This window comes from Cyclopterus lumpus, chromosome 11, assembly GCF_009769545.1.
Source record: "Cyclopterus lumpus isolate fCycLum1 chromosome 11, fCycLum1.pri, whole genome shotgun sequence".
NCBI lineage: Eukaryota > Metazoa > Chordata > Actinopteri > Perciformes > Cyclopteridae > Cyclopterus > Cyclopterus lumpus.
In genome coordinates this window covers 16,817,768-16,839,865 of record NC_046976.1, presented here as the reverse complement: position 1 = coordinate 16,839,865, position 22,098 = coordinate 16,817,768, and the positions used below count along the sequence as shown (strand labels likewise).

Here is a 22,098-nt window from a genome sequence, read left to right as displayed (position 1 = left end):
TGGGATTTATGGAAAGGAAATTGAACACCGGGCATTGCACGGTTTTATAAATCAGAATATATTTTGCCGGACGCACATTGCTTCATTTTGTGCGGATCCATTGTTGTATAAATTATATATATTTTTTTAATCTTCATTTATTTTTTTTACTCTGGATTAGTGGAAAAGAAGAAAAAAGAAAAGTGCACGACAACTCTCACTCCCGACAAAAAGTCAAGAAACGGACTTTATTCACATCTTTTCATTTTAATAGATCTCTATCATATACAGTACATACAGTACAATATGCTCAAGACAGATATTATGGCACATCCATTTTTTGTTGTACATTTTGCAGTCGCTGGTTTAGTTGTGAGGCTATACGGTAAAGTGACCATTGGAATCCGTTATTCGGGTTAGACACAGCAGGTGGATCGACCTCAGTGGGCAAGAATAACGTTGCTACAGCAAAAAGCACATGCACCGATCAAGTTATATATATTTATATATTCCACTCTGGGGGTGGGGGGGGTCACACATCCAGTTACACAGACCGATACTAGAAGGGGTCGGAGTTGTTATGTTCTATTGAAAAAAAGAACCTTTGTTGTTTTTTTTTTTTTGTCGTCTTGGAATATGCTACAACTGTGGCTACCGTGATCCTGGGAAGCACCCTGGAAGTCATTCTCCTTTATTTTAAAGAGCTGCCGTCGTGTAATAATTCACTTTGGTTTCACGTCAGTTCTTTTCCTGCAGAGCCAAAACACACTTTCCACCTTTTTGGGTTCAAACCCCAAAAAAACCCGTGGATATCCGGTAGGAGTGGAGAATAATGGTGTGTGTGTGATGATCTAGTGTTCAGGTTTACTACTGCGATACAACTTCACCGTCAATACTACAAGTACAGAGTACTGCTAGGAAGGTAATCCACGTATGTACATATATATGTGTCCACACATATGTGAGCCTTTTGTTTTCCTTTCTGGAGTCTGCGCCGCGTCGGAGATAGAAAAATAAAACAGTGATAAGACTACAAAATACTGTCACACTTTAGTGCCGCTCGGTCCATTTTTCACCCTGTTCTTTGTCCTAGTTTGAATGAAAAAACACAGTCATTACTTTTAAAACCTTTTTTTTTTTTTAAAAGAACGCATAAAATGATTGTCTCGAAAAAATAATTATTTAAAAAAAAAAAGAAATGGTAAAAAAAAAAGAAAAAAAACCAGCATCACGACATGACACTAAAACTCGTCAGGTGTTTTAGTGTCCACCAGCTTATCAGAGAGTGATGTGGGTGTGCGTGTGGACGTGCACAACGTGTGTACATACAATATACACACACACAGGTGTGTAAGAGCAGGGGTGTGAGCACCTCCCGTACTTAATGTCTCTCCTTTAAAAACACACCAGCGGGTTAAAATGTCCCTTGTTGCCCGTTTAAAGTGCTTCACATACTTGGCATGGCACCCGGTGTCCTCCACGGAGACTGTTTTTTTTTTGCGTCTCTAAATGTGCAAAGTAGGCGTTTTGGACTCCCCTCCCTTGTCGTCCGTCCACCGCCCGTAAAGTGTTGAATAACAGGAAAAAGCATGAATGAAGTGGTGGAAAGCGAGATGATAACGGGATGTACAGATGAGTGGAGGTGATGGAGCGTCCGCCTGCGCTCTAGATGACCTGGCAGCAGCTGTGTGGGGTGGGAGTGCAGAGCAGACCCTCCTTGGTGCTCCGGTGGATGTTGACGGACAGAGTCTTGTCGCTCATGGGCATCTGCAGCACGCGGTTCTTCATGTTCCTGTGGTTCTCCCTGGCCAGGTCCAGCTCTCCCAGCCTCAGCGTGGGGCCCTCCAGCAGCGGGTCTGCCAGCGCGTCTCCCAGCGGGGGCCGGTGGTGGTACAGGTTCCCCCTGGGCGAGGGCCCGCCGAGGAGCGAGACCTTATCCAGGCTACCGGTGGAGCCGCCCATGCACATCCTCCACACGGGACGGTCCTGGGCGTCCCCGCCAACAACGCCCCCGCTGCCACCGCCGCCACCGCTACCAACGCTACCAACGCCTCCTCCTCCTCCTCCTCCTCCTCCTCCTCCTCCTCCTCCTCCTCCTCCTCCTCCTCCTCCTCCTCCTCCTCCCCCCGTCAGGTTGTGGAACTGAGAGCTCAGGCACAAGCTCATCAGCTTTAAGCTTTCCACCAGGCCGCTGGCAGCTTTTGGGGTGCCCTTGCCTTGGCCCGAACCTGATCCGGGACTGGCGCAGTTGGATGGACTGCCCTGCCCTGATCCCCTTTTCTCTCCATCCTCTTCCCTCCCTCCTCTCTCATCCCCCTGTCCGCCCACAGTCGCCGTGTCTGGTTTATGGTGGCTTTCGGTCTCGTCGTCACTAGACTCCGAGCCGGGGGTGAAAGCGGTTTGGGGCGATGTTGTGAGCGTGGGCAGTGATGGTATTCTAGAGTTCAGATTGAGGCTGAGGCTGAGGCTGAGGCTGGGTTTGGGCGGGCCGAATCCATGCAGCTCCCTCCTCTCCTGCTCTTCCTCCTCCTCCTCCTCCTCCTCCTCTTTATCCTCCTCGTGGATCTGGTTGAGAACTGGAGCGCTCATACGGGACGTCAGACGATTGGCAGAAGAAGACGTGGATGAGGAGGAAGAGGCTTTGCAACGCAGCACCACCTGAGCAGGAAGCGCAGAGGACGAGAAACACTTATCTTCCCCTTCTTCTTCCTCGTCCTCCTCCACGCTGAAAAGACTGGGACTACGAGGTTTGCAAGGGACCACTGAGGTCATAGAGCCCAGCCTGAGGGGGTTGGAGTGGGGCTTTACCAGAGGCCTGAGCCCCCTCTCCTGGTTCTGTCGTGCGGGCTGCTGGCCGGACGCCTGTGTGTGGCTCTCCTGCCGCTGGCTGAGGTCCAGCAGAGCCGTTTTGGGCCTGGGGCCTTTGAGAAGGCTCTCAGCACTGCGGGCAGGCGACTGCGGCCCCCCGGGGTGGGAGATAGTCGGACCCCCCAAGCCGTCACTGACATCCTGGTGAACGTCCACTCTGGTGGGCCAGGACTGCCTGTGAAGGGTTAAAACACGCACAGAAAACAAGGTTTTTTGTACGGAAAATTAGAAAAACTGCATATATATATATATATATATATATATATATATTGCATCCCAGATTCAGATTAATGGAACGGTCGTGTTATATGTCATTTCACGTCGGAAATCGTGCTGAGGACGAGTCTCTGCATCTGAAAGCTGGAACGCTGACCGATGAATTTGCATGATGCAAACACAGCTGAGATAATCAATGTCATAGCGACTGCTCGGCTAATTATAGATTACAGACGCGCTCGGCGTTCGAGATATGAAGCGAACGAGAAGCAGCGTGGTCGGACGACAGAAAAAGATAGTGAATATGCTATTATTATATTGTTTCATGGCCTATATTTCAGCAACAATTCCAGATATCGAGCCGCTAATGCTTTTTTTGCAAGATTTTAGTACAAGCCAACCCGTTTTGTAAATATTCTTGAATCTCTTTCTCAAATCAGAAGACATATTTGATTAATTCCAGAGGATTTATTTTATACACATATTACACATACAGGCCCGAAATACACACTCGTACACAAACGGGAACCTATATGCACATTCAATAATGACACACAAGAGATGTCACAGCACGGGGTACTGAGCACGTCTCCAGCTAACAGTCCAGAACCAGCGTTCCCAGAGCCAAGACCTCTACCGCCCCGAGTTATTTAGTTATTTCAAGATATTTCTGGCGGTACATCCCTGATAATGTTGCTGATCTGAAACCTGTCTTCTATTGTCAGTCTGTCTTTTAGTTTTTGCTGAAAAAAGAAAGAAAAAAGGCTCTTTGTGTCCATTCTGCTGTCAAACTTGTCTTTTGGAAACTGACAGTACACGTCCCTGCAGAGGCAGCACTCTGTCCATCATGTGAGTGAGTGTGTGTGTGTGTGTGTGTGTGTGTGTACCTGAACTGGGCCTTGCTGGGGCTGGGGGATCGTGTCTGGCTGTGCTGCTCCTTCTCTTGCTTCTCCCTCAGCATCCTCTCCGCGAGCAGGAAGTATGTAGCCGTGATGTGGTTGTACTGATTCGACTCCAGAGCCCTGAGGTGATAGAGAGAAATCGATTTAAATTCCAAAACAAACACACACACACACACACACACACACACACACACATTATAGCACGCTGAGCTGCACCAAACCTTGACCGTGAGTCAAAAGGAAGTGACGGAGGGTGGAGATTTGATTTGACATGCCAACGGCTCAGGACTGACTGCCAGCTGGTTGCTAATGGCAATTAAACTGTTGACGACACTCAATTTAGTTTAATCCGGACTAGTGAACCGTGGCGAATTTATGTGAGATAGAGGGACACATACTCAGTGATGGTGTCTCGGTCTGCGATGGCCCCCAGCACCATGCGCTGGATGATGGAGCCGTGCTCCTCCTCCGACAGGCTGCGATGGGACACCAGAGGGGTGGACAGCTTGGTGGCCGGGGAGGGGTCGACGCCTTGAAGCCATTCGTGGGCGCCGATCTCCTCGAGGGTCGCTCGCTTCTTGGGGTCCCTCTGCAGCATCCGGGCTATGAGGCTGTCGGGAGTCACAGAAGGGATTCAGCATCGTTGGGGGAACTGCGGTAACATCTGGTCTGTTTTTAGATACACAGTCATATTCACAGAGCAGTTGGGATGATAATAATTTGTGTTTAAATCTTTTTTTTTAAACAAACCACCAGGTTAGCCACATCTCAAATGGTAAAATGATTGTGTTGTAGCGCTGTAAACAGCCATCAAAGATAACACGTTGACTAACTTTGACCCAAAAATGTACGCAATCTCACTTTCAGTTTTACCTCAGAATAAAGAATAAAGTGCTTGTGTAAAACTTCACAATCTAAATCGTCTGAATGCTCATGTTTCTCACCCCGACGTTCAATACTTAATTATCCCTACTGGGAGAAATGGTGGCCACAAAAATGCCCACTAATAGGAAGTAAGACCCAAGTTCCAACGAACCAGAAATTATTACAATTCCCGTGCCGTACACAAAATGTATATAACATCTATATGACATGTATATGACTATATGACTGACTATGTTGTAAGTTATCTGGTGGCCAGATAGCTGTGATTGTGACGCCCGAAGAGACAGCTGCCAAAACTTTAACATAGATATTTTTGCATATTGTCTGGGCCACATTCCCTTTCTGCCTCTTCAATAAAAAGGCAAACATGCCCCAAAATGACCACCTCTGCAGCTGATATTCAAGAGCACTGTTACCAGTGTTTGCCAACAAGCTCTCCACCGTAACCATTTGTCTTTGCAGACTGGCACAGATCGGTGTCGCATCACCGGATAAAATCACGCTCACAATACGTGGAGGTGATCAAACTGAGCATGCATGATTCTGCCGAATACTTAAAGTCAAAAAACAATATGTGGTTTCAAAGCTACAGTCCTTCGCAAACTGTATTCAGCATCTATTTTGCTCCGCTTCGATGCATAGCCGAGCCCTCCTCGTGTTAAAAATAGAGGGCCCATTTTAAAGGGTGCATTAGATCCACTTAACGCAGCATCTCCGGTGGAGCAGGTGACTGCAGCAGCAGCAACGAGTGAAAAAAGCAGGACAACGGGCCGCTCCTCTCTCTTTCGCCTTCACACATCTATAAACATGAAATATGCAGCAACCTGCAGAGTACTCCGTCCATCCGTGTGTGTGTGTGTGTGTGTGTGTTACTCACTCTCTGCATGCATGGGAGATGTGTGCCGGCACTGTGTATTTACAGTCCATGATCATCGTGAGCGTCTCGCTGTCGTTGGTCTCCTGGAAGGGGGGCTGGCCGCAGACCAGCATGAACAGGATCACCCCCAGACTCCAGATATCTGCAGAGACACAGAGAGAATGCTGTTCATACCAAACATCCTGTGTGTGTACAATGATACGAGTGTGAAGGAAGATGGCCTCAGAACCCCCCCCCCCCACACACAAAAAAAAGAAACCACCAACAGAGTGAGGAACATACATTCCTCTCTGCTTAGTGACCTAGATATAACAAAACAAGAGCTGCCCCCCAGTTCAAATGAAGCATGATTCATATTCGATGATAGCCATTTCCATAAATATGCACATGGCTTCGGACACATTTGTCTAACCAAGGGTGAGGCTCTGCTCGGCCGCCGGCTTCACACACACACGGTCCTAGGAAAGTGGGTTAACGTATTCGTCCCCCCCTCAAAGCTTCATGAAAACTCTCTCTTGGTCCGATTATCCTTTTTTTTTTTTTTAAAAAGAGGAAATTTGTGCTCGGGGGCGTCCGCTGGCGCTGTAGTCAGCGGACTGGTCCACTGACACACATTCTGCAGTCAGACGGCGACTACGTAAAAACACACCGTTTCATGGTCAGTGTGATGACCTCTGTTTAGAAAGATATTTGCACGATTTGGGGCTTCGAGTGTAGAGCGATGCGAAGTAGTGGAAGTGGGGAAATGAAGCAGCAGTTAAAGCAGTAAAAGCCAGTTGATTTACGATATATAAAAGCTGCATTCATTGATTTGTTTTGGCCACTTTGGGGCAGCGGAACAAGCTGTAAACACAACGATGAGCAACACAGCAACATTAGCATTTATTTGGTTCTTGGCTGGTAAAGCGCGGTCGATTTATCAGACTTTTGAGTGGTTTCTTTTGGAGTCTGAGATTAAACAAATTGGCTTGCACTAAAATTGCAATCTTGCAAAAATAGCAATCTAACCCTCATGTTCTTCAGCATTAGCAGCTAAATATCTGGTTAGTGTTTAGCGCCTGTTCATATATATACTACGCTAAAAGCTAAAAAGGTAAAAGCTACAAGCTAACAGCTAAAAGCTACAAGCTAATAGCTAAAAACTAAAAGCTACACGCTAACAGCTAAAAGCTTAAAGCTACAAGCTAAAAACTACAAGCTAAAAGCTAAAAACTAAAAACTACACGCTAACAGCTAAAAGCTTAAAGCTAAAAGCTACCTACTGAGGCTGCAGGGAAAACCAAAACATTGAGCTCAAGGATGCTAAAAAGCTGCTGGTTTGTCACCATGAGTGAGCACGTGAAAATGACACAAAGTTATTTAACAAATCTTTAATATAAAAATATTGATTGGTGCAGCTTTAATGAGACAATCAGAGATCACCATTTGATCAAATAAAAATACCCGAACAATCAGTTCTGAATCTGATTACTAAAACCAACCGGAAATGCAAATAAAAACCTCACTTCCTGTGAAGCGGAGGGCGTCTTCTAAGCACCGTCTTCACTGCTCCGGGGCGGTGGAGGAGCGTCTCATACTGCTGATGGAGGGAGCTGCTGCAGTCCCCACCACCATCTTACCCCTAGCCAACGTATCCTAGCAACCGTGACCCTGCTCCCTCACGACTTGCGTCAGAGGTCCGCCAAACTTCCTTTCCTCAAATAACTTTATTTATAAACCAGATGACTGACACATCTCTGGGTAACACGGTTTGCGTCGCTTCACATCAGCCTCACTGATGTGAAGCGCCGACAGCCGGGAGTGTAAACATCCTTTTTATGCCGCCCCGCGTTGCATTTTAACACCAATTGCTTCCCTGAGATAGCCAACCAACGCTTCCTTGAGTCTTGACATTGTTAGCCTCGAGGCTGAGTGGGCCGAGTTCAGCATCCTGCCCCGCTGATCATTACACAACATTTATTTTTCCGACAAAATCCTCCCAGTTGTGCGCGTTAAATAAGCACAGAATTATTCAAGTGCCAAGGATATGTTTTTAGTAATTGCTATTCGGTAACTTAAGTGCAGCTTGTGCTTCTTGAATACGAAGCATACATCTATATTTAACTTTTCCCATTTAGTGGACACAAAAAGCAGCTCACGCACTGCATAACATTGAAGGCAAAAGGAGGCATCTTTCCATAGCACTTATTAGTCGTCCATCAACTAACTTGCATTGTGTTAAACTTGCCATTTTCCTTCTAATTTTAACATTTTACATATTATTTTATCCACAAAATTCCTTTTATTCACTCACATGTTCACACCTTGGGAGCTGGGAGGACAATTTATAGACCAACCAATCAATTGAGAAAAACAGATTAATCGACAATGAAATGATTATTTGCGGGCCGGATCCTGATAACGAAGGGAATTATGGACTTGTTTATCTGCAGGTAAAAAGCACTTTGGATTAATACATAAATGTAACTTTTTCCTCTGCTTTTTTTGCAGTTTGCTCTTTCTGTATGACCGGTGCAACTTTTTTTTCGTCTCAAATTATTTCTCAGTGCCTTCTCAAAAAAGAGCAACAAACTCCAAACAGGGTCCGCCTGGAGGTGGCCGAGCGAGGACAGCGTCTTCGTCTCTAACTAACCGGGCTCGCCGCCACCTGGCACGTCACCAGCCAACCTCACCAGCCAACCTCAGCACCAAAACCGGCCGTCAGCAGCGGGCACCTCGGCATCGATGTAATCCCGGTGCCAGGTTACCTCAAAGCCCCCGAAAGCCAGGACTCCTGGCCTCCGTTCGGCCTGTTCCACGTCAAACTGCAGCGCCGATAGAGTCACACGTTATTTCATCCCACCCGGGTGGATAATCCCCCGCAATCAAAACATCATTGTCTCAGCTGAATGAACAATGGCGCACGGGCAGATGAAAGAACACACACACACACACACCTGACTTGTCATCCGGGTCAAATACAGGACAGCTGACCTCACACACACACACACACACACACACACAGCCAGATCTTGACACCATCATCCAAAAATACACGCATGCAGTAAAATAACTACTTTTGCTTCACTTTCTCGGGAGCAGCACACCTGCGCGGCCACAAAAGAGACGGAGACGGAGGCGGGCAGAAAAATAGGAAAAAAAAGCTTCTCTCTCGCTAGACTGAGGGACGACTGATGCCTTCTCTCACTCTGCCTCTCGTCCCTTGTTTCTCTCCGTCGACGCTCTCTCTCTCTCCAAATCTGCACGCCTCCGTTTCATTTCTTTCCCCATTACATTTTTGATTGAATATCTAAGCTGTGGCTCCGCGAACAATTGTTCCCACTATCGATGGGAGAGACGGAGGTGAAGGTGGGGGGGGGCTGAGGAAAAAGCAATTTCAGCCTGATCAGATATCAGGATTTTATTATACACAGAAAGGCCATGACTGTCAACGAACGGAAGCCGCAGATAGAAATGAACTGCGCGGTTTGGGACGGCGGTTCTGCGGGTTAAGTTATCGTCTCATTTCCAAAATGCTTTGTTCGAGAACACAATCGGGACTTTGAGCCGTGCTCTCCTCCTTCCAACGGCCGGCCGATAGAGCTGCCGGTGTGCCAAGTCGTATGCGGGGATCCATCCATACCGCAGGTCAGACCGTGTGGTCAAAGTGTGTGTGGAGCTATCAGTAGTGCATATCTGCAGGGAGAGTGTGTGAACGGTTAGCGCATCAGTTAACCAGGCTGATATACAGTAGAGAGGACAGCGTATCCCGTGAGCTGGACTACGGAAGCCGTGATGGGCAGAGAGATAACTCACCCACGGCGGGAGCGTCGTACTCGTCCCCCAGCAGTATTTCGGGGGCAGAGTAGGCCAGCGAGCCGCAGGAGGTGTTGAGCGTCTTCCCGGGCTGGAACCGGTTGCTGAAGCCGAAGTCGGTGAGCTTGACGACGCCCTGCTTCTCGAAGAACACCACGTTCTCCGGCTTCAGGTCCCTGTGCACCACGTGCAGCCGGTGACAGTAGGAGATGGCGTGGACAATCTGGGCGAAGAAACACTTGGCCACCTTGGGAGAGGAGAGACGGGAAACGAATATCAGGATATTAAAACGGCAGAAATTACAAGGCGGAACATTTTGATTCTCTAATGCATCTGAATTACATGGGTTTGGCTTGTGGGAGGAGCACCAAAAGAACGACTACGCCTTATAAGAAGTGGACGTAGTCAACTTGACGTCACCCATTGGTTTGTGTTTGACTAAGGTTTTGAAGCCATCTTTGTTTTTTTTGTGACAAAATGTGACTTTCGTGAAGGGAAAACACACTGAGAAAGAGTTAAAGTTGTAAACACACAGACAGCTCCAAGACTGGCAGCAACCTGTCAATCACAAGGTAGCCCCGCCCTAAAGCATAGAGCGTTATCACGTATTTATAATCTTAAACGGGTCATTTACTAAATGAACATCCTGCTGTATTTCTCTGTACTTGAAACTATGTTTACTGAGGTAATAAATCAAGAGAGAAGTATAGTTATTTTCTCATAGACTTCTATACAATCTGAATTATCTTTGCAACCAGAGGAGTCGCCCCCTGATGGCCATGAGACATTCAGGTTTAAGGCACTACCGCATTGGTATTAATGGTATTAATGTTCCCATCTAACTCTATTAAATAAAGCAAATATGATTATTTACTAACCCTAACTGTTATCTTCCTTCACAGAAGAAAAATATTAAATATTTCTCAAGTAGTTTTCCACAGTGTAACATGCATCAAGCTAAAAAAAACATGCTTATTTGAGCACAACACCATCTTCAGCCTGCTTTTTGGGCACCTCATTTTGTACCAGTATATAAGGAAACATAGAAAGATTCATAGAGTTTGAGAACGTCTGCTTTTCTCTGCTCAACATGCAATGTTACAGCTTTCAATGTCAAACAGTTGCCTCCTGGTGTCTGGAATTGATTAACTTTAAAGAATCGGTATGCGCAATGCATTGGTGAGCATCTAACTACCTTTGAAGTGCCCTTCACTGCAGTCCCACCGAGTAGTTTCAACTAAATAAAATCAAAAAAAGAACTACATCCAAATTTTGTTCCCTAGAGAGTCGAAAATTATACTTTATTGATCTCCTTTTTTCCTGCTTTGTCTTGAGCGACCCCTGGAAAGGGGTGACCCTTCATCTACCGAGACCCAGTCCAGGTCCGAGCCACCTGATCTGCTACCCACGATGCCACCCACCTCCTCAGTGAGGCCTCCGTCGTGCTTCATGATGCAGTCGTACATGTCTCCCCCGTCTCCCAGCTCCAGGATGAGGTAGAGCTTGGTGGCCGTGTCGATGACCTCGTAGAGGCGCACCACGTTGGGGTGCTGCACCATCTTCATGCATCGCACCTCCTGGAAAAGGTGCGCCCGCGCCACCGGGTCCAGCTTGGTCTTATCTATCACCTTCACCGCGACCTGGAAGAGCAACGTAAGGATGATCGGCATCTGCCCCAATCGACAACTATCAGCAGCAGCTTTCGCACACTGTGGAGGTTACTGACACCTTTTGGACGTAAGCAGCTAATTGCTGATGTATCGTGTTGATGCTACAGATATTGGGCCTCATTCACAATCACAAAGAATGCAGTAATCTCAGCTTTACCGGTGCGTACAAACGTTTACCCACAAAATCCAGGATTCATCAACATTTTCTGTGCTCACACATTTAGAGCATGTGTACCGATGAAGGTCCGCAATACACCCTTTAACGACATGCCTATTAAAACCTTTAATAGATAACAATATTTAAAACTAAATCATTAAAATGACTATGAAATCGACGCCCTTTCATCCTCAATGATCGCAGTCAAAATTAAAATATATCTATAAAAAGTGTGCCAATCTTACAATGGATTATATGAGAATATCCATACACTGAAATGTAACACTTTTGATTCGCTAACACACGCGTCAGGAATCTGACGTTGATTTTGTGCGCACTTCTATCCTATATACTGTATGAATGAGGCCCTTTGTGATATTTATGGTAAACGTATTTGTATTTGTATTCCACCTTCTAGTTTTATTCCGACCGCACAAAGCGCTCACTGCATGTCAACACACACACACACACACACACACACACACACCACTTGCTCTTCCTCTGAGAAACAGCTGCCTCAAACAGAAACATTACAAGTATTTCATGTTGAGTCTTGTCGGGATGGAAACGCCTCAGGCAACAACATTGAGATGCGATGCTCAAACATTCACTCAAGCCAAGACAAACAACACGATGGCAAATCAATGCACTCCTCTCACTGGAGGGACATGACTCAGATGTCACCCTTCTTTGGTATGTCTGTCTCTCGGGGCGAGTAATCTACTTAAACTATTTAAATATGAGGATATTCAATCACCGGCATCGGAGCATTCCACCTGCATGTACAGACACGGGACCGGCGTACCTTTTCCCCAGTGAATACGTGCCGGGCCAGTTTAACCACAGCAAAGTGTCCGCGTCCCAACGTCTTGTCCAGGTCATACAGGCCGGCGATCTTCCCATCACGGTGGCGTTTTAGCCCCGCCATGGCTGCAGGTGGAAAGGGGAGGAGCTTCCTTCTGGTCTCTGGTCAGTTGTCCATCGCCTGCCGGGCAGTTAGGTGTGGTTTGTGGTGGCGGTTCGGTTGATTCTAGACCAGCTGCGGGGTGTCTCGGGTTAGATTTAGGGTTTTTTGACGCCACCGCTGGACGGTAACAGCGAATAGTCACAGAGCGTCCTCTTCAATGCAATCCCATCGTCACCTGATCTGAGGGCGAGAAGAGAGAGAGAGGGGAGTCAGTGCTTTGGAGGAGGTCCTGCTGAACCCTGAACCCGTCTGATGAACTCTTGCATGCCAGTGTATTGTTTAACAATTTAATTAGTTCAGAGTTTCTATAAATAAAATAAAAACTAAGAGTCTATATAGCTATCAGCATGCTGCCATGTTCACATGATGTTTAAGTGGTATGATGTTTGACTTGGTCAACATCTTGAATCTGTGTGTGTTTCGTAGCATTTGGTAATCAGCACAAAACAAAGTGTGCTAGTTTTGCAGGTTTTTTCGGTCATAAACTAAAGTATTGGACAAATTTGACTTTGGACCTGCTGATGGTGCGAGATGGGATGTCATGGCCTCACCAAAGTGGTTCAAAATCACCCTCGGGGGGATCATTTGTGGACAAAATGTCATGACAATTCATCCAATAGTTGTTAAAGTGGTAGAGTATCTTCATTTAGTGAGAAACGATACATAAAAGCTCAATTAAAAGTAGTAGTCCTAGAAGAGTGCAAGTCACCACATGGACTAAGTCAACCAATATACTGACGACTCAATAATCTATGTGGATAACTAGAGACAATCAGTGGCATTGGATGAGAGTGAAGGTTGGCACAGTTATTCTGCTCGGGCAAAACAATTTAGAAAAATACGTGATTATTTTTTGACTGATATTACAATTGCACCTAGATTGGCCAAATTATAGGGAAATTATCATTTCATCACCATTATTCTCACTTTAATTATGTGATGTTTGTGGTGATCTGTGAACAACAAAAGATGTTTTCTTAAGTCTGTAGAAGATGTGTAGGACATGACAATTAATTAAATAAAAAAAATAAAAAAACACATACACATTTCACCTTTAATGAACATTGCGCAGCCTGCCATTAGGATAAAATGCAGTAGGCCATATGGAGGTTTCAATCAAATGTTGAGTAATCGTGCAGCCACAATTAAGTAATTTAAGTGTTGACGAGACATTTCTTATTTCATACAAATAAAATAAAACCTTACATGTGGCAAGTAACACAGCTCTGATTTTATCTTCAACTCACTATTCTTTTGTATTATTAATTATTTTGCTATATTTCTATTATTAAAGTAATTGTTCCTTTAAAAGAAAGTAAAGTCAATTGTTTATAATTATAATTTTAAACTGTATATATTTTTTGCAAAGTGCCTCACAATAAAAAACAGAACACATTCAAACTCAAAGAGAATTAAATTAAGTGAAAGACAAAAACTAAACACAAAGTAATCATTTAGTTAATGAAATGTTGGAATAGATTACAATTGATGTGATATCTCTGAATTGTTTTGATGGATCAACAGTCCAAAACCCAAAGAAAAATATAACCTGGAACCTGCAAATATTTATACTTTTTCTTGATTAAATTACTTGAATTGATTATTGAAACTATTGCAGACTAATAATCTGTTAATCTACTAATCAATTAATTGACTATTCAGCTCCAGTAAATATTATCTGTGCACCCTTTTGCAATAGTCGTCTGCCGTGTTTACACGGTTTTCATAATCCATGTTGGTCTTTCGATGTGTTTTGAATATGCTCTGAACAAACTCGTGCTGTGCACACATGTCCGAGCGTCCGCTTTGTTCACCGGAAGCTGCTGTCGCCACGCAGCGAGTTGCTTCACAGCTCCGATTATGAAACGACGCCTCCGGGGGAGGCGAGGATTCCTCCTCCAGGAATCTACCTGCGTGCCAAGAGCACAGACGACGGGGCAAAAGACACACAAAGTCTACACAAAAGAACATTCCTGCGGGGTGATCCTCATCTTAAAAAGGTGTGCCCCGACTCACCTGGATTCACAGACACAACTGGAAACCAAATGACTGTTGCTAAGGGAACACGCCTATCGACACGACGAGATAGAGCGAGATGAACAAAATGGAAACGACTCTTTCGCCCGCCGGCGGTCGCTCAGATGAAACTCTGAGAGCCTAAAAGGCTCTTTGGGGGTTTTAAGTGATCCTCAGTTGGAGGATTGTACTTGAGTGAGTCACTGTTCTTATAATAGGAAGATGACATCTCTATCTATCTGTCTCTCACACACACACACACACACACACACACACGTGTCTGCGTTCATGTGCGATATAGGTGAGATCAACGTGGGCTGCAGTGTGGTGGCGAGCTGGTGTGCTGGCCAGGATCTGCAAGTCTAAATCTAGACCTCTTAGATACCTCAACAGTGTGTGTGTGTGTGTGTGTGTGTATGTGTGTGTGTGTGTGTGTGTATGTCATCACTTGAAATTACAAGTTGAGAACATGCACTGTGTTAAAACGGACAGTCCAGTCCAGCAGCTTTAAAGGGGTCCGTTGTGTAACTGCCACTCACACACGGGGTCAAGGACCCGCGTTATAGGAGCCGCTCTCACAGCCGACTCTAAGATAGAACCGGGTTGTCAAGTTTAATCAGTTTACAGGTACATTTACTGAAGGTATCAATCTGTTGAAGATAGGCTTTGTTGTTGTTTTTTAAGCACACTGCAGATGATAAGCAAATCAGCTACAAAGATCTGATAGTATACGATAACATGGTGGTTTCCAACCATAACTTGAAATCAGCAAATATCAGTAATACCATTTCAAAGTAAAGATTAAAAGAATATCTGAAAATATATATGATGATTTTAATATATGTTAAATGTTTGTTTTTTTGCTGTCCTATCCGAATACTCTGACGACTCCACCAGAATATACTCGCAACCTCTCGCAGGGATCCCAACACCCAGTTCAGGAACCACAGCTACACGTGAATATAATACAAATACATAGACAGAAAATACTACACAGGAATATCATAGTGACACCGCAGGAGTTACGAAGTGCTTTACAGATTCAATGAGTCCCTATAGAAGCAATACAGGAACTTATATGGTGGCGTATCTGTGTATTGTTGCATGCAACAAATAACTACATATTCTTCAGGATTGAAACGTACATTATCGTGTCTGTATGTCGGTCATTGTAGGACTATAATAAATAACACTGAGAAGTGTTTAAACTCACTGTGCAAAGTAGGAACCCTTTAAGTCCATATAGGAGAGAAATCATATGCATGATGTGTATATATATTTATACATCTCTATTGTGGAGGATGGTTCAAACTGTGCCGACCATCCCACACAGCATCACTTATCCCTGTATAGGTGCTACTGCTCATTTGGGACCCCCCCCCCCCCCCTCCACTCCACTGTCAACATGCCTGCTGGCTGCATCCACAATAATAACACAGTCCAGCCTCATGAAAGCGGGGGGGGGGGGGGGGGGGGGGGGGGGGGGTCTCCAAAGATGCGCATTACACACACGTCCAGCTAACTTGACACATATTACTACGCCGGGCCCAACACCGCGTGCATGCACATCCGCGCTCCGCCAGTCCTACTTACCGCGGAGGGGCATCCGAAGCGGCGACCAGCCGTCCTGTGTCCGGTCCCCTCGTGAGGCTGCGGGGGGTGCGCGCGCGTTGACGGTGCTCGGTCACTTTAACTCTCGGTACCGACTGACGGAGAACCGAACCCGACGATTAAGTCCAAAGAGTCCGTGCGCGAGTCTGTCACACTGACAACTCAACCTCCCTCTCTCGCGCTACCCCCCCCCCCCACTGCCCCCCCCCCCCCCTCCCCCTCCCCCTCCTCTCTCTCTCGCTCTGTCAGCTGCGTAAAGAAACCCAAACACAGGTAGCAGGTACATACCGGAAGTGTAGCTTTAAAAAATAAAAGCAAGGTATTTTATTAGATCTAGCTATTGAATAAATCAATGTCAGGAACATTTTGAGCTGTACAAAAATGATTATTGATTGTATTTATTTCACAAGCAAAGACTTAATTAATAATAAATTATGAATACATGTCATGGATGTGTAATAATTTGACAACAAACATATAAGTTTTTTCCACACTAAATATCATACTTTTACTGGAAAATGACCTGCTAGTCTGTGAGTAGTTGCATGTGACTATTTCTAATTTCCAACTATTACAACTTCGTTAATATGATGAAGAAACAGAATGGCAACATAGTTGATGAACTGAATATATGTATGTCCACACTCCAGAGAATATAAATACCTTTTAGAAGTATGAATAACAAACCATGTATGTCAATAGAGTACATATAGGCTACAATATATAGCTTCTTTTTTTTTACATAAAGTTACTCTAGGATATAAAAATGGGCACTATGTATGCATTAGTCTTTTATTTTGAAGGCCACTTGGCTTGTTTTCCGGTGTTTTTGCTCCGAAATGACAGCCCTATCATCACTGCGCATCCGTACCATTCATCTCTGACGTCAGAACGACGCTCAGATAAATTTAAAAAAAAGAAACGTGTTTATGATAATAAACCAAGAGAATGGACTTTATCTTTTGTATCTCTGTCTGAACAGAGTTCACGGTCGGATCCTGTTTTAAGGCATTTAATGTAAAAAAAATATGCGAGACATTTTATTTATATTTTATGACCCAGGATATAAAAGAACAGGTCATTATCAGCTTTTCTACTCTACCTACTATTAAGTGGGTGGGCCCGTTGGTGGCGGTGTGCTGGCATAACCCTGTGTGTGTGTGTGTGTGTGTGTGTGTGTGTGTGTGTGTGTGTGTGTGTGTGTGTGTGTGTGTGTGTGTGTGTGTGTGTGTCTCTGTACTCAAACCAGCTGGGCAACGTTCAAGTGTGTTGTTATGTAATATTGACAAGCTCCTCTCTAGGATCTTGAAGTAGAGCCTTTTTGGCTGGTGACAGGATCTCATATCAGGGCTGGGCTGCAGGCTGCACGTGCACCATAACATCTTTTTTTTAAAAGGAGATTGTTTTAATGATCATCTCTTACCAGACAAAGCCAATGATTGTAAGCGGTCTGTTTAATTAAGCGACACCAGCTCAATTAGATCATTATTCATTTCCTGCCACCATCACCCATGTATTCAATCCAGAGGACGCAGGTTTCAAATCAACTAGCAGTCTTCTGAAACGTGTAACTTTGACTGTGCACTTCTAACTAAAAAATAAAGACGGGGGGGGTGAGGGGGCAATAACCACTTTCAGCCGAGTCTGCCATCTAGTGGACGTTTGAGGAACAGGTTCTTACGAAACCATTTTACTTTGGTCAAACTTTTTGCTTTGTTTTGAATTCCACATCCAATTTCAACCAATTCACACTAATAATTCGACCACAACAAATACCAATATAGTGGATTCTGTGTCAATCCTAAATCATATAACATCCAGGACCAGGATGAAGGGAATAAACAACCGTAAAAGTTCTGCAGGTGTTCTGTTCAATGTAAATAAACTGGACCTTTTCAGTTTCTATGCGCATTGAGAAAACTTCACTCCAATTTATTTAGCGGAGAGATTGATCGGCAAAAACTATCCCAAAACATTCAAATGTGTCTGGTTGGTCCCTTGACATTAAATTATTTAAAAAAGCGACACATGGTCTCATATCTAATGAACTGTATAGCTTGAAATACATTTTATGCCGTGGACATATTTCACATACATGATAGTTGAGTGTTTTGGGATAAGATTATATAAAACTCTGTTCCCATTTTAAATTTAGTGACTAAATGTCAAGTTAATGATTTTAAAAAAGAGATCCTTTGGTTTAATCATAATTAAACTGCACAGCTAAAATCATAATTTGTATGCGAGGCAATCTTCTCAATATAAACATGTTCGAAGAGAGAGAAACACGACCAACACAACCGTGTTAAGAATAATTAATACACGCAGCATGAAAGGTTCAGCTTAAGCAGTAAAGATCATTTCATGGGACATAAACATCTTCTACTGTTGTTAACGGACAACATTTTTTTTACAATGAACGGCACCAGAGGGGGAAACATTAAAAGAATGATGAGAAGACGCAAGTGAACAATTGAACAGGAGATTTATTTAGAGCACTGTTCACTTCTTGACTGCCTGCTTCTGGAGCTTCTTCACCTCGTGCTTGATGATCTTGTTCCTCTGCGGAAAGAAAAAGAATGCAGTGCATTAATTAACAATTATTAAAATACTTTAAAACAGATGTACACCAATTGACCCTTTTAGCTGACGTGACATCGGGTGTAAATCAAGCTGCATTCTTGTTCATTAATTAGTCTTAAATAATAATTATTAATCATGTCGGCCAAATAAGCACCAACGGAGCACATTTGCTTAATTTACATGCAAGTTCAGTCAAAATATAGTTTCTCGGTTGTTTGTACTCCAAGTATGAAAGCTAAAAATAAAAAAGCCTAAATGCAGTGATGTTGTCTCTGTTGCACTCACCATTCTCTTGGCCTTCATCACCTTGTAGCGGTCAAAGTCAGACATGTCTGCCCTCTGCAAAGAGAACCAAAGAATAAGTCAGTAACATCACCCGAGGCAGTAGCTCCAAAAAAAATAAAAAATAGACACAGAATTTATTCATCCGAGTTCTCAGGCAAGTACAAATAGACCGGACACAAGATCGTATATCGTACACAAAAAAAAAAGAAAAAAGGACATGACACCAAATGGTATGCTGTTAAATTCACGTCCACAGCTCTGGAGTTGGAACATGTTGGGTTTAAGCCAAATAAGTGTTGCAACTTATATCCGATAGACAATTATATTGCTTTTAGCATTTTAATAACAAAAAGGACCAAACTGTGGTGAGACAGATTGGCAGAATATTGCTGGTTACAAAAGGGATGATACCCCTGCGGCAAAAAACGGTTATTTAAGTGATGTTCTTGTTACCAATTCATTTAAATATAATGGTAGATAGATGATGAACAATTGCAATGTAACCAGTAACATCTCTCAAGTATCAAATAAATGTACTTGACAGTGTTGTCCTCTGAATTAGCAGTACACAGTAAGTAGTATAGATTTGAAAATATATTTAAAATACTTGGAGCCTTTTTTTGGGTGCATTTCACTGGTGTTTCTGACCACGAGGAGCCACGAACTGTGTGTGTCATGGCCGGTGCCAAGACCCAAGGAAGACACATTTTAGAAAAGTCCACTATTGGCTGTAACACGTCTTAACTTCCCAAAACACTTCATCTCCATAATGTTGATAATGCCGAGCCATAGCCTTTACCCTCTTTCTCGCCTCGATCTTCTTGGCCCAGCTGCTCTGTGCCCACTTCTGGTTGACCTCTGCCTTCTCCCAGGCTCTCCTCACAAACTTCTGGCGGGCACTGGAAACCATTAAATACAGTCAGTACTAATAATGGCGGCATCATTAAGGTTTCATCACTTTACAATAACAAAAAGACACCCGATTCATGTGGATACTTTAAGTCCCCTGTCCCGGTGATGTGACAACAGTATGGTGGACGGTTCTTAATGGACAAAGTATCGCATTAAAAGGTGGTCTCAAGTACATGTTTTGCAGTACAGCATGCACACAAATCTGTCCTTGACTACAATGACCAAAATGTCTGTGTGCAAACGCTCACATTCATAGATTAATAGTGTCACGAGCATGAGAGCTGTGTCTGTGCATCACATGCTGGATGTTGTGCTTTTTTCTTTTAAGTAGTAATTTGAACGAGTGTAATGAGTAGATCACACCCGTACACTGGATTGTTTGTGTGCTCCCACTCACCTGTGAGGTACTTTGATGACGTAGTCTGTGAGCTGCATGCACTTAAAGGGCATGGATTGCCTTTTCACGCCTGTGCAGGGACCATCGACAAGAGCCTGAAAAGCACAATAAACAAATAAATATAAACAATTCAAAAGATTGGGGGGGGGGGGGGGGGGGGTGTTGACACCCATTTATCAGTCATCCTTCAGGGCGCTCACCCTGTTTTGGTCGATGACATCCACGATGGCCACCAGCTTGCCGTTATGTGGTCCGAAAGAGATGTAGGCAACGCGGCCGATCTCAACAAAACGTTTGAACACCTGAGGAAGACACCAGAGAGAGAAGCACTTCAGACTGTGACCTTATTTTACAAATGATGTCACGTGAACATTTGCAGCACGCTGCAATGTCCGTTACAGTTAAAACACTGGGAATTAACATTGTTGGCATAACAAACAGAACAGCAGGCGCACAAGACAATATATTCACTCTTTTTATGGGACACACTAGCGGTTTGGTTTAGAGACTGAAGAGCATAACCAGATGAGGCATTACATTTAGACTTAAGCTAACTTTACATTAAGGCTTAAATTATTTAATGACAACTAACTTACTTTACTGGCTTACATTATTTAACGACAACAAGCTTACTTACGTTTAGGTTTACATTATTTAACGACAATTAGCTTACTTTACGTTTAGGCTTACATTATTTAACAACAACTAGCTTAATCACGTTTAGGTTTACATTATTTAACGACAACTAGCTTACTTTACGTTTAGGCTTACATTATTTAACGACAACTAGCTTAATCACGTTTAGGTTTACATTATTTAACGACAACTAGCTTACTTTACGTTTAGGCTTACATTATTTAACGTTAAGACAACTTTACGTTTAGGCTCAAGTTATTTAACGGCAACTAGCTTACTTTACGTTTACGCTACAGGTATTTAACGACAACTAGCTTACTTTACGTTTAAGCTACAGGTATCTAACGACAACTAGCTTACTTTACGTTTAGGCTTTAGGTATCGAACGACAGCAAGCTTTAGCATGTTAAATTCAATAATTTACAATTGCATAAGTTGTCAATAACGGCAAAAATACATTGAAACAGTCAAACCAACGAGCCGGGGGGTGGCAACCAACAACAAGCTTACTTTACGTTCAGGCTAACATGTAAGCAACGACAACTAGCTAGCTTACTTTACGTTTAAGCTCACATTGGCGAACGACTAGTGTGTCGTTCACCAAAAAGATTATATTAAACATGATACCATGTATTTAAATGATATACCGTGGTAAGCACGTGATACGAGTCAACGTCCTGGAGACCACGGAGGTTAAACGTGTTCTCTTAACCGAGCCGTAATCTCTCCGCCCGACGGACCACGTTGTTATAACGCGGGCAGGCAGCCGACATTTTACAGACACGAGTGTTCAAAATGAACATATAGACCTCCGCGCTAGCATCGGACACATCGCTAACGTGCTTATGGTGGCGTTAACGACCCACACGACGGCCGTTGCTCGACAACAACGAGTTATACGAAAAGAAATTCGACATAGAAAACGCTAAAACTCTCGCGGCGAACTCACCATGATGGCAGTCCGGGGAGAGAAAGGCCGTTGCAGCTTCCGCCCGGCGCAAATACAGCTTCCGCTTATACGGTACGCATGCGCAGTCTGGTTTTACGTTATTATAATAATAACGATACATTTAATTTGTATAGCGCTTTTAAAAAATGTACTCAAGGCACGTTACATGGTAGAGACAAACAATAGAAGCAACAACAAAACCAGAAAAAGGACAATAGTGAGAAGAACAATAAAAATAAATAAAAACTAGTATCACAGGCTAAAAGCAGATTTAGATAAATGGGTTTTAAGTGCTGTTTTGAAAGTTGCAAATGATGGAGAATGTCTGAGGTGATGGCGGAGAGAGCACTTTTCAGGACAATCTTCTGCTCAAGAGCCTCAAACTTGTCCTGC

General features: G+C 43.9%; 2 protein-coding genes across 2 annotated transcripts; both read right to left on the bottom strand.

Annotated features, from left to right (window-relative positions):
- Window positions 1–208: 208 nt before the first annotated feature.
- LOC117739268 (SNF-related serine/threonine-protein kinase-like) lies at window positions 209–16,151 on the bottom strand. Its single transcript, XM_034545573.1, has 8 exons — window positions 15,926–16,151; window positions 12,155–12,496; window positions 10,944–11,162; window positions 9,523–9,769; window positions 5,728–5,869; window positions 4,364–4,576; window positions 3,951–4,085; window positions 209–3,022 (listed from the first exon to the last, which is right to left on the bottom strand). Exons 2-8 carry the CDS (start codon window positions 12,275–12,277, stop codon window positions 1,645–1,647), a joined length of 2,457 nt encoding a protein of 818 aa, XP_034401464.1. The 5' UTR covers window positions 12,278–12,496; window positions 15,926–16,151; the 3' UTR covers window positions 209–1,644.
- A 2,260-nt stretch (window positions 16,152–18,411) lies between these two features.
- Window positions 18,412–21,780, bottom strand: rpl14 (ribosomal protein L14). Its single transcript, XM_034545606.1, has 6 exons — window positions 21,706–21,780; window positions 20,321–20,422; window positions 20,121–20,215; window positions 19,611–19,710; window positions 18,812–18,865; window positions 18,412–18,505 (listed from the first exon to the last, which is right to left on the bottom strand). Exons 1-6 carry the CDS (start codon window positions 21,706–21,708, stop codon window positions 18,446–18,448), a joined length of 414 nt encoding a protein of 137 aa, XP_034401497.1. The 5' UTR covers window positions 21,709–21,780; the 3' UTR covers window positions 18,412–18,445.
- Between the last annotated feature and the right edge of the window lie 318 nt (window positions 21,781–22,098).

Excerpts from the sequence above, each read along its gene's own strand:
- LOC117739268 (XM_034545573.1), bottom strand. The coding sequence starts at position 12,277 with ATGGCGGGGCTAAAACGCCACCGTGATGGGAAGATCGCCGGCCTGTAT. Across the intron at positions 5,870-9,522 it reads GTACGACGCTCCCGCCGTGG|ATATCTGGAGTCTGGGGGTG; the intron begins GTGAGTTATCTC and ends GTGTCTCTGCAG. Across the intron at positions 4,577-5,727 it reads ATCTCCCATGCATGCAGAGA|CCTCATAGCCCGGATGCTGC; the intron begins GTGAGTAACACA and ends GACTCCCGACAG.
- rpl14 (XM_034545606.1), bottom strand. Across the intron at positions 20,216-20,320 it reads ATGTCATCGACCAAAACAGG|GCTCTTGTCGATGGTCCCTG; the intron begins GTGAGCGCCCTG and ends TGTGCTTTTCAG. Across the intron at positions 19,711-20,120 it reads GTCATCAAAGTACCTCACAG|TGCCCGCCAGAAGTTTGTGA; the intron begins GTGAGTGGGAGC and ends AATGGTTTCCAG.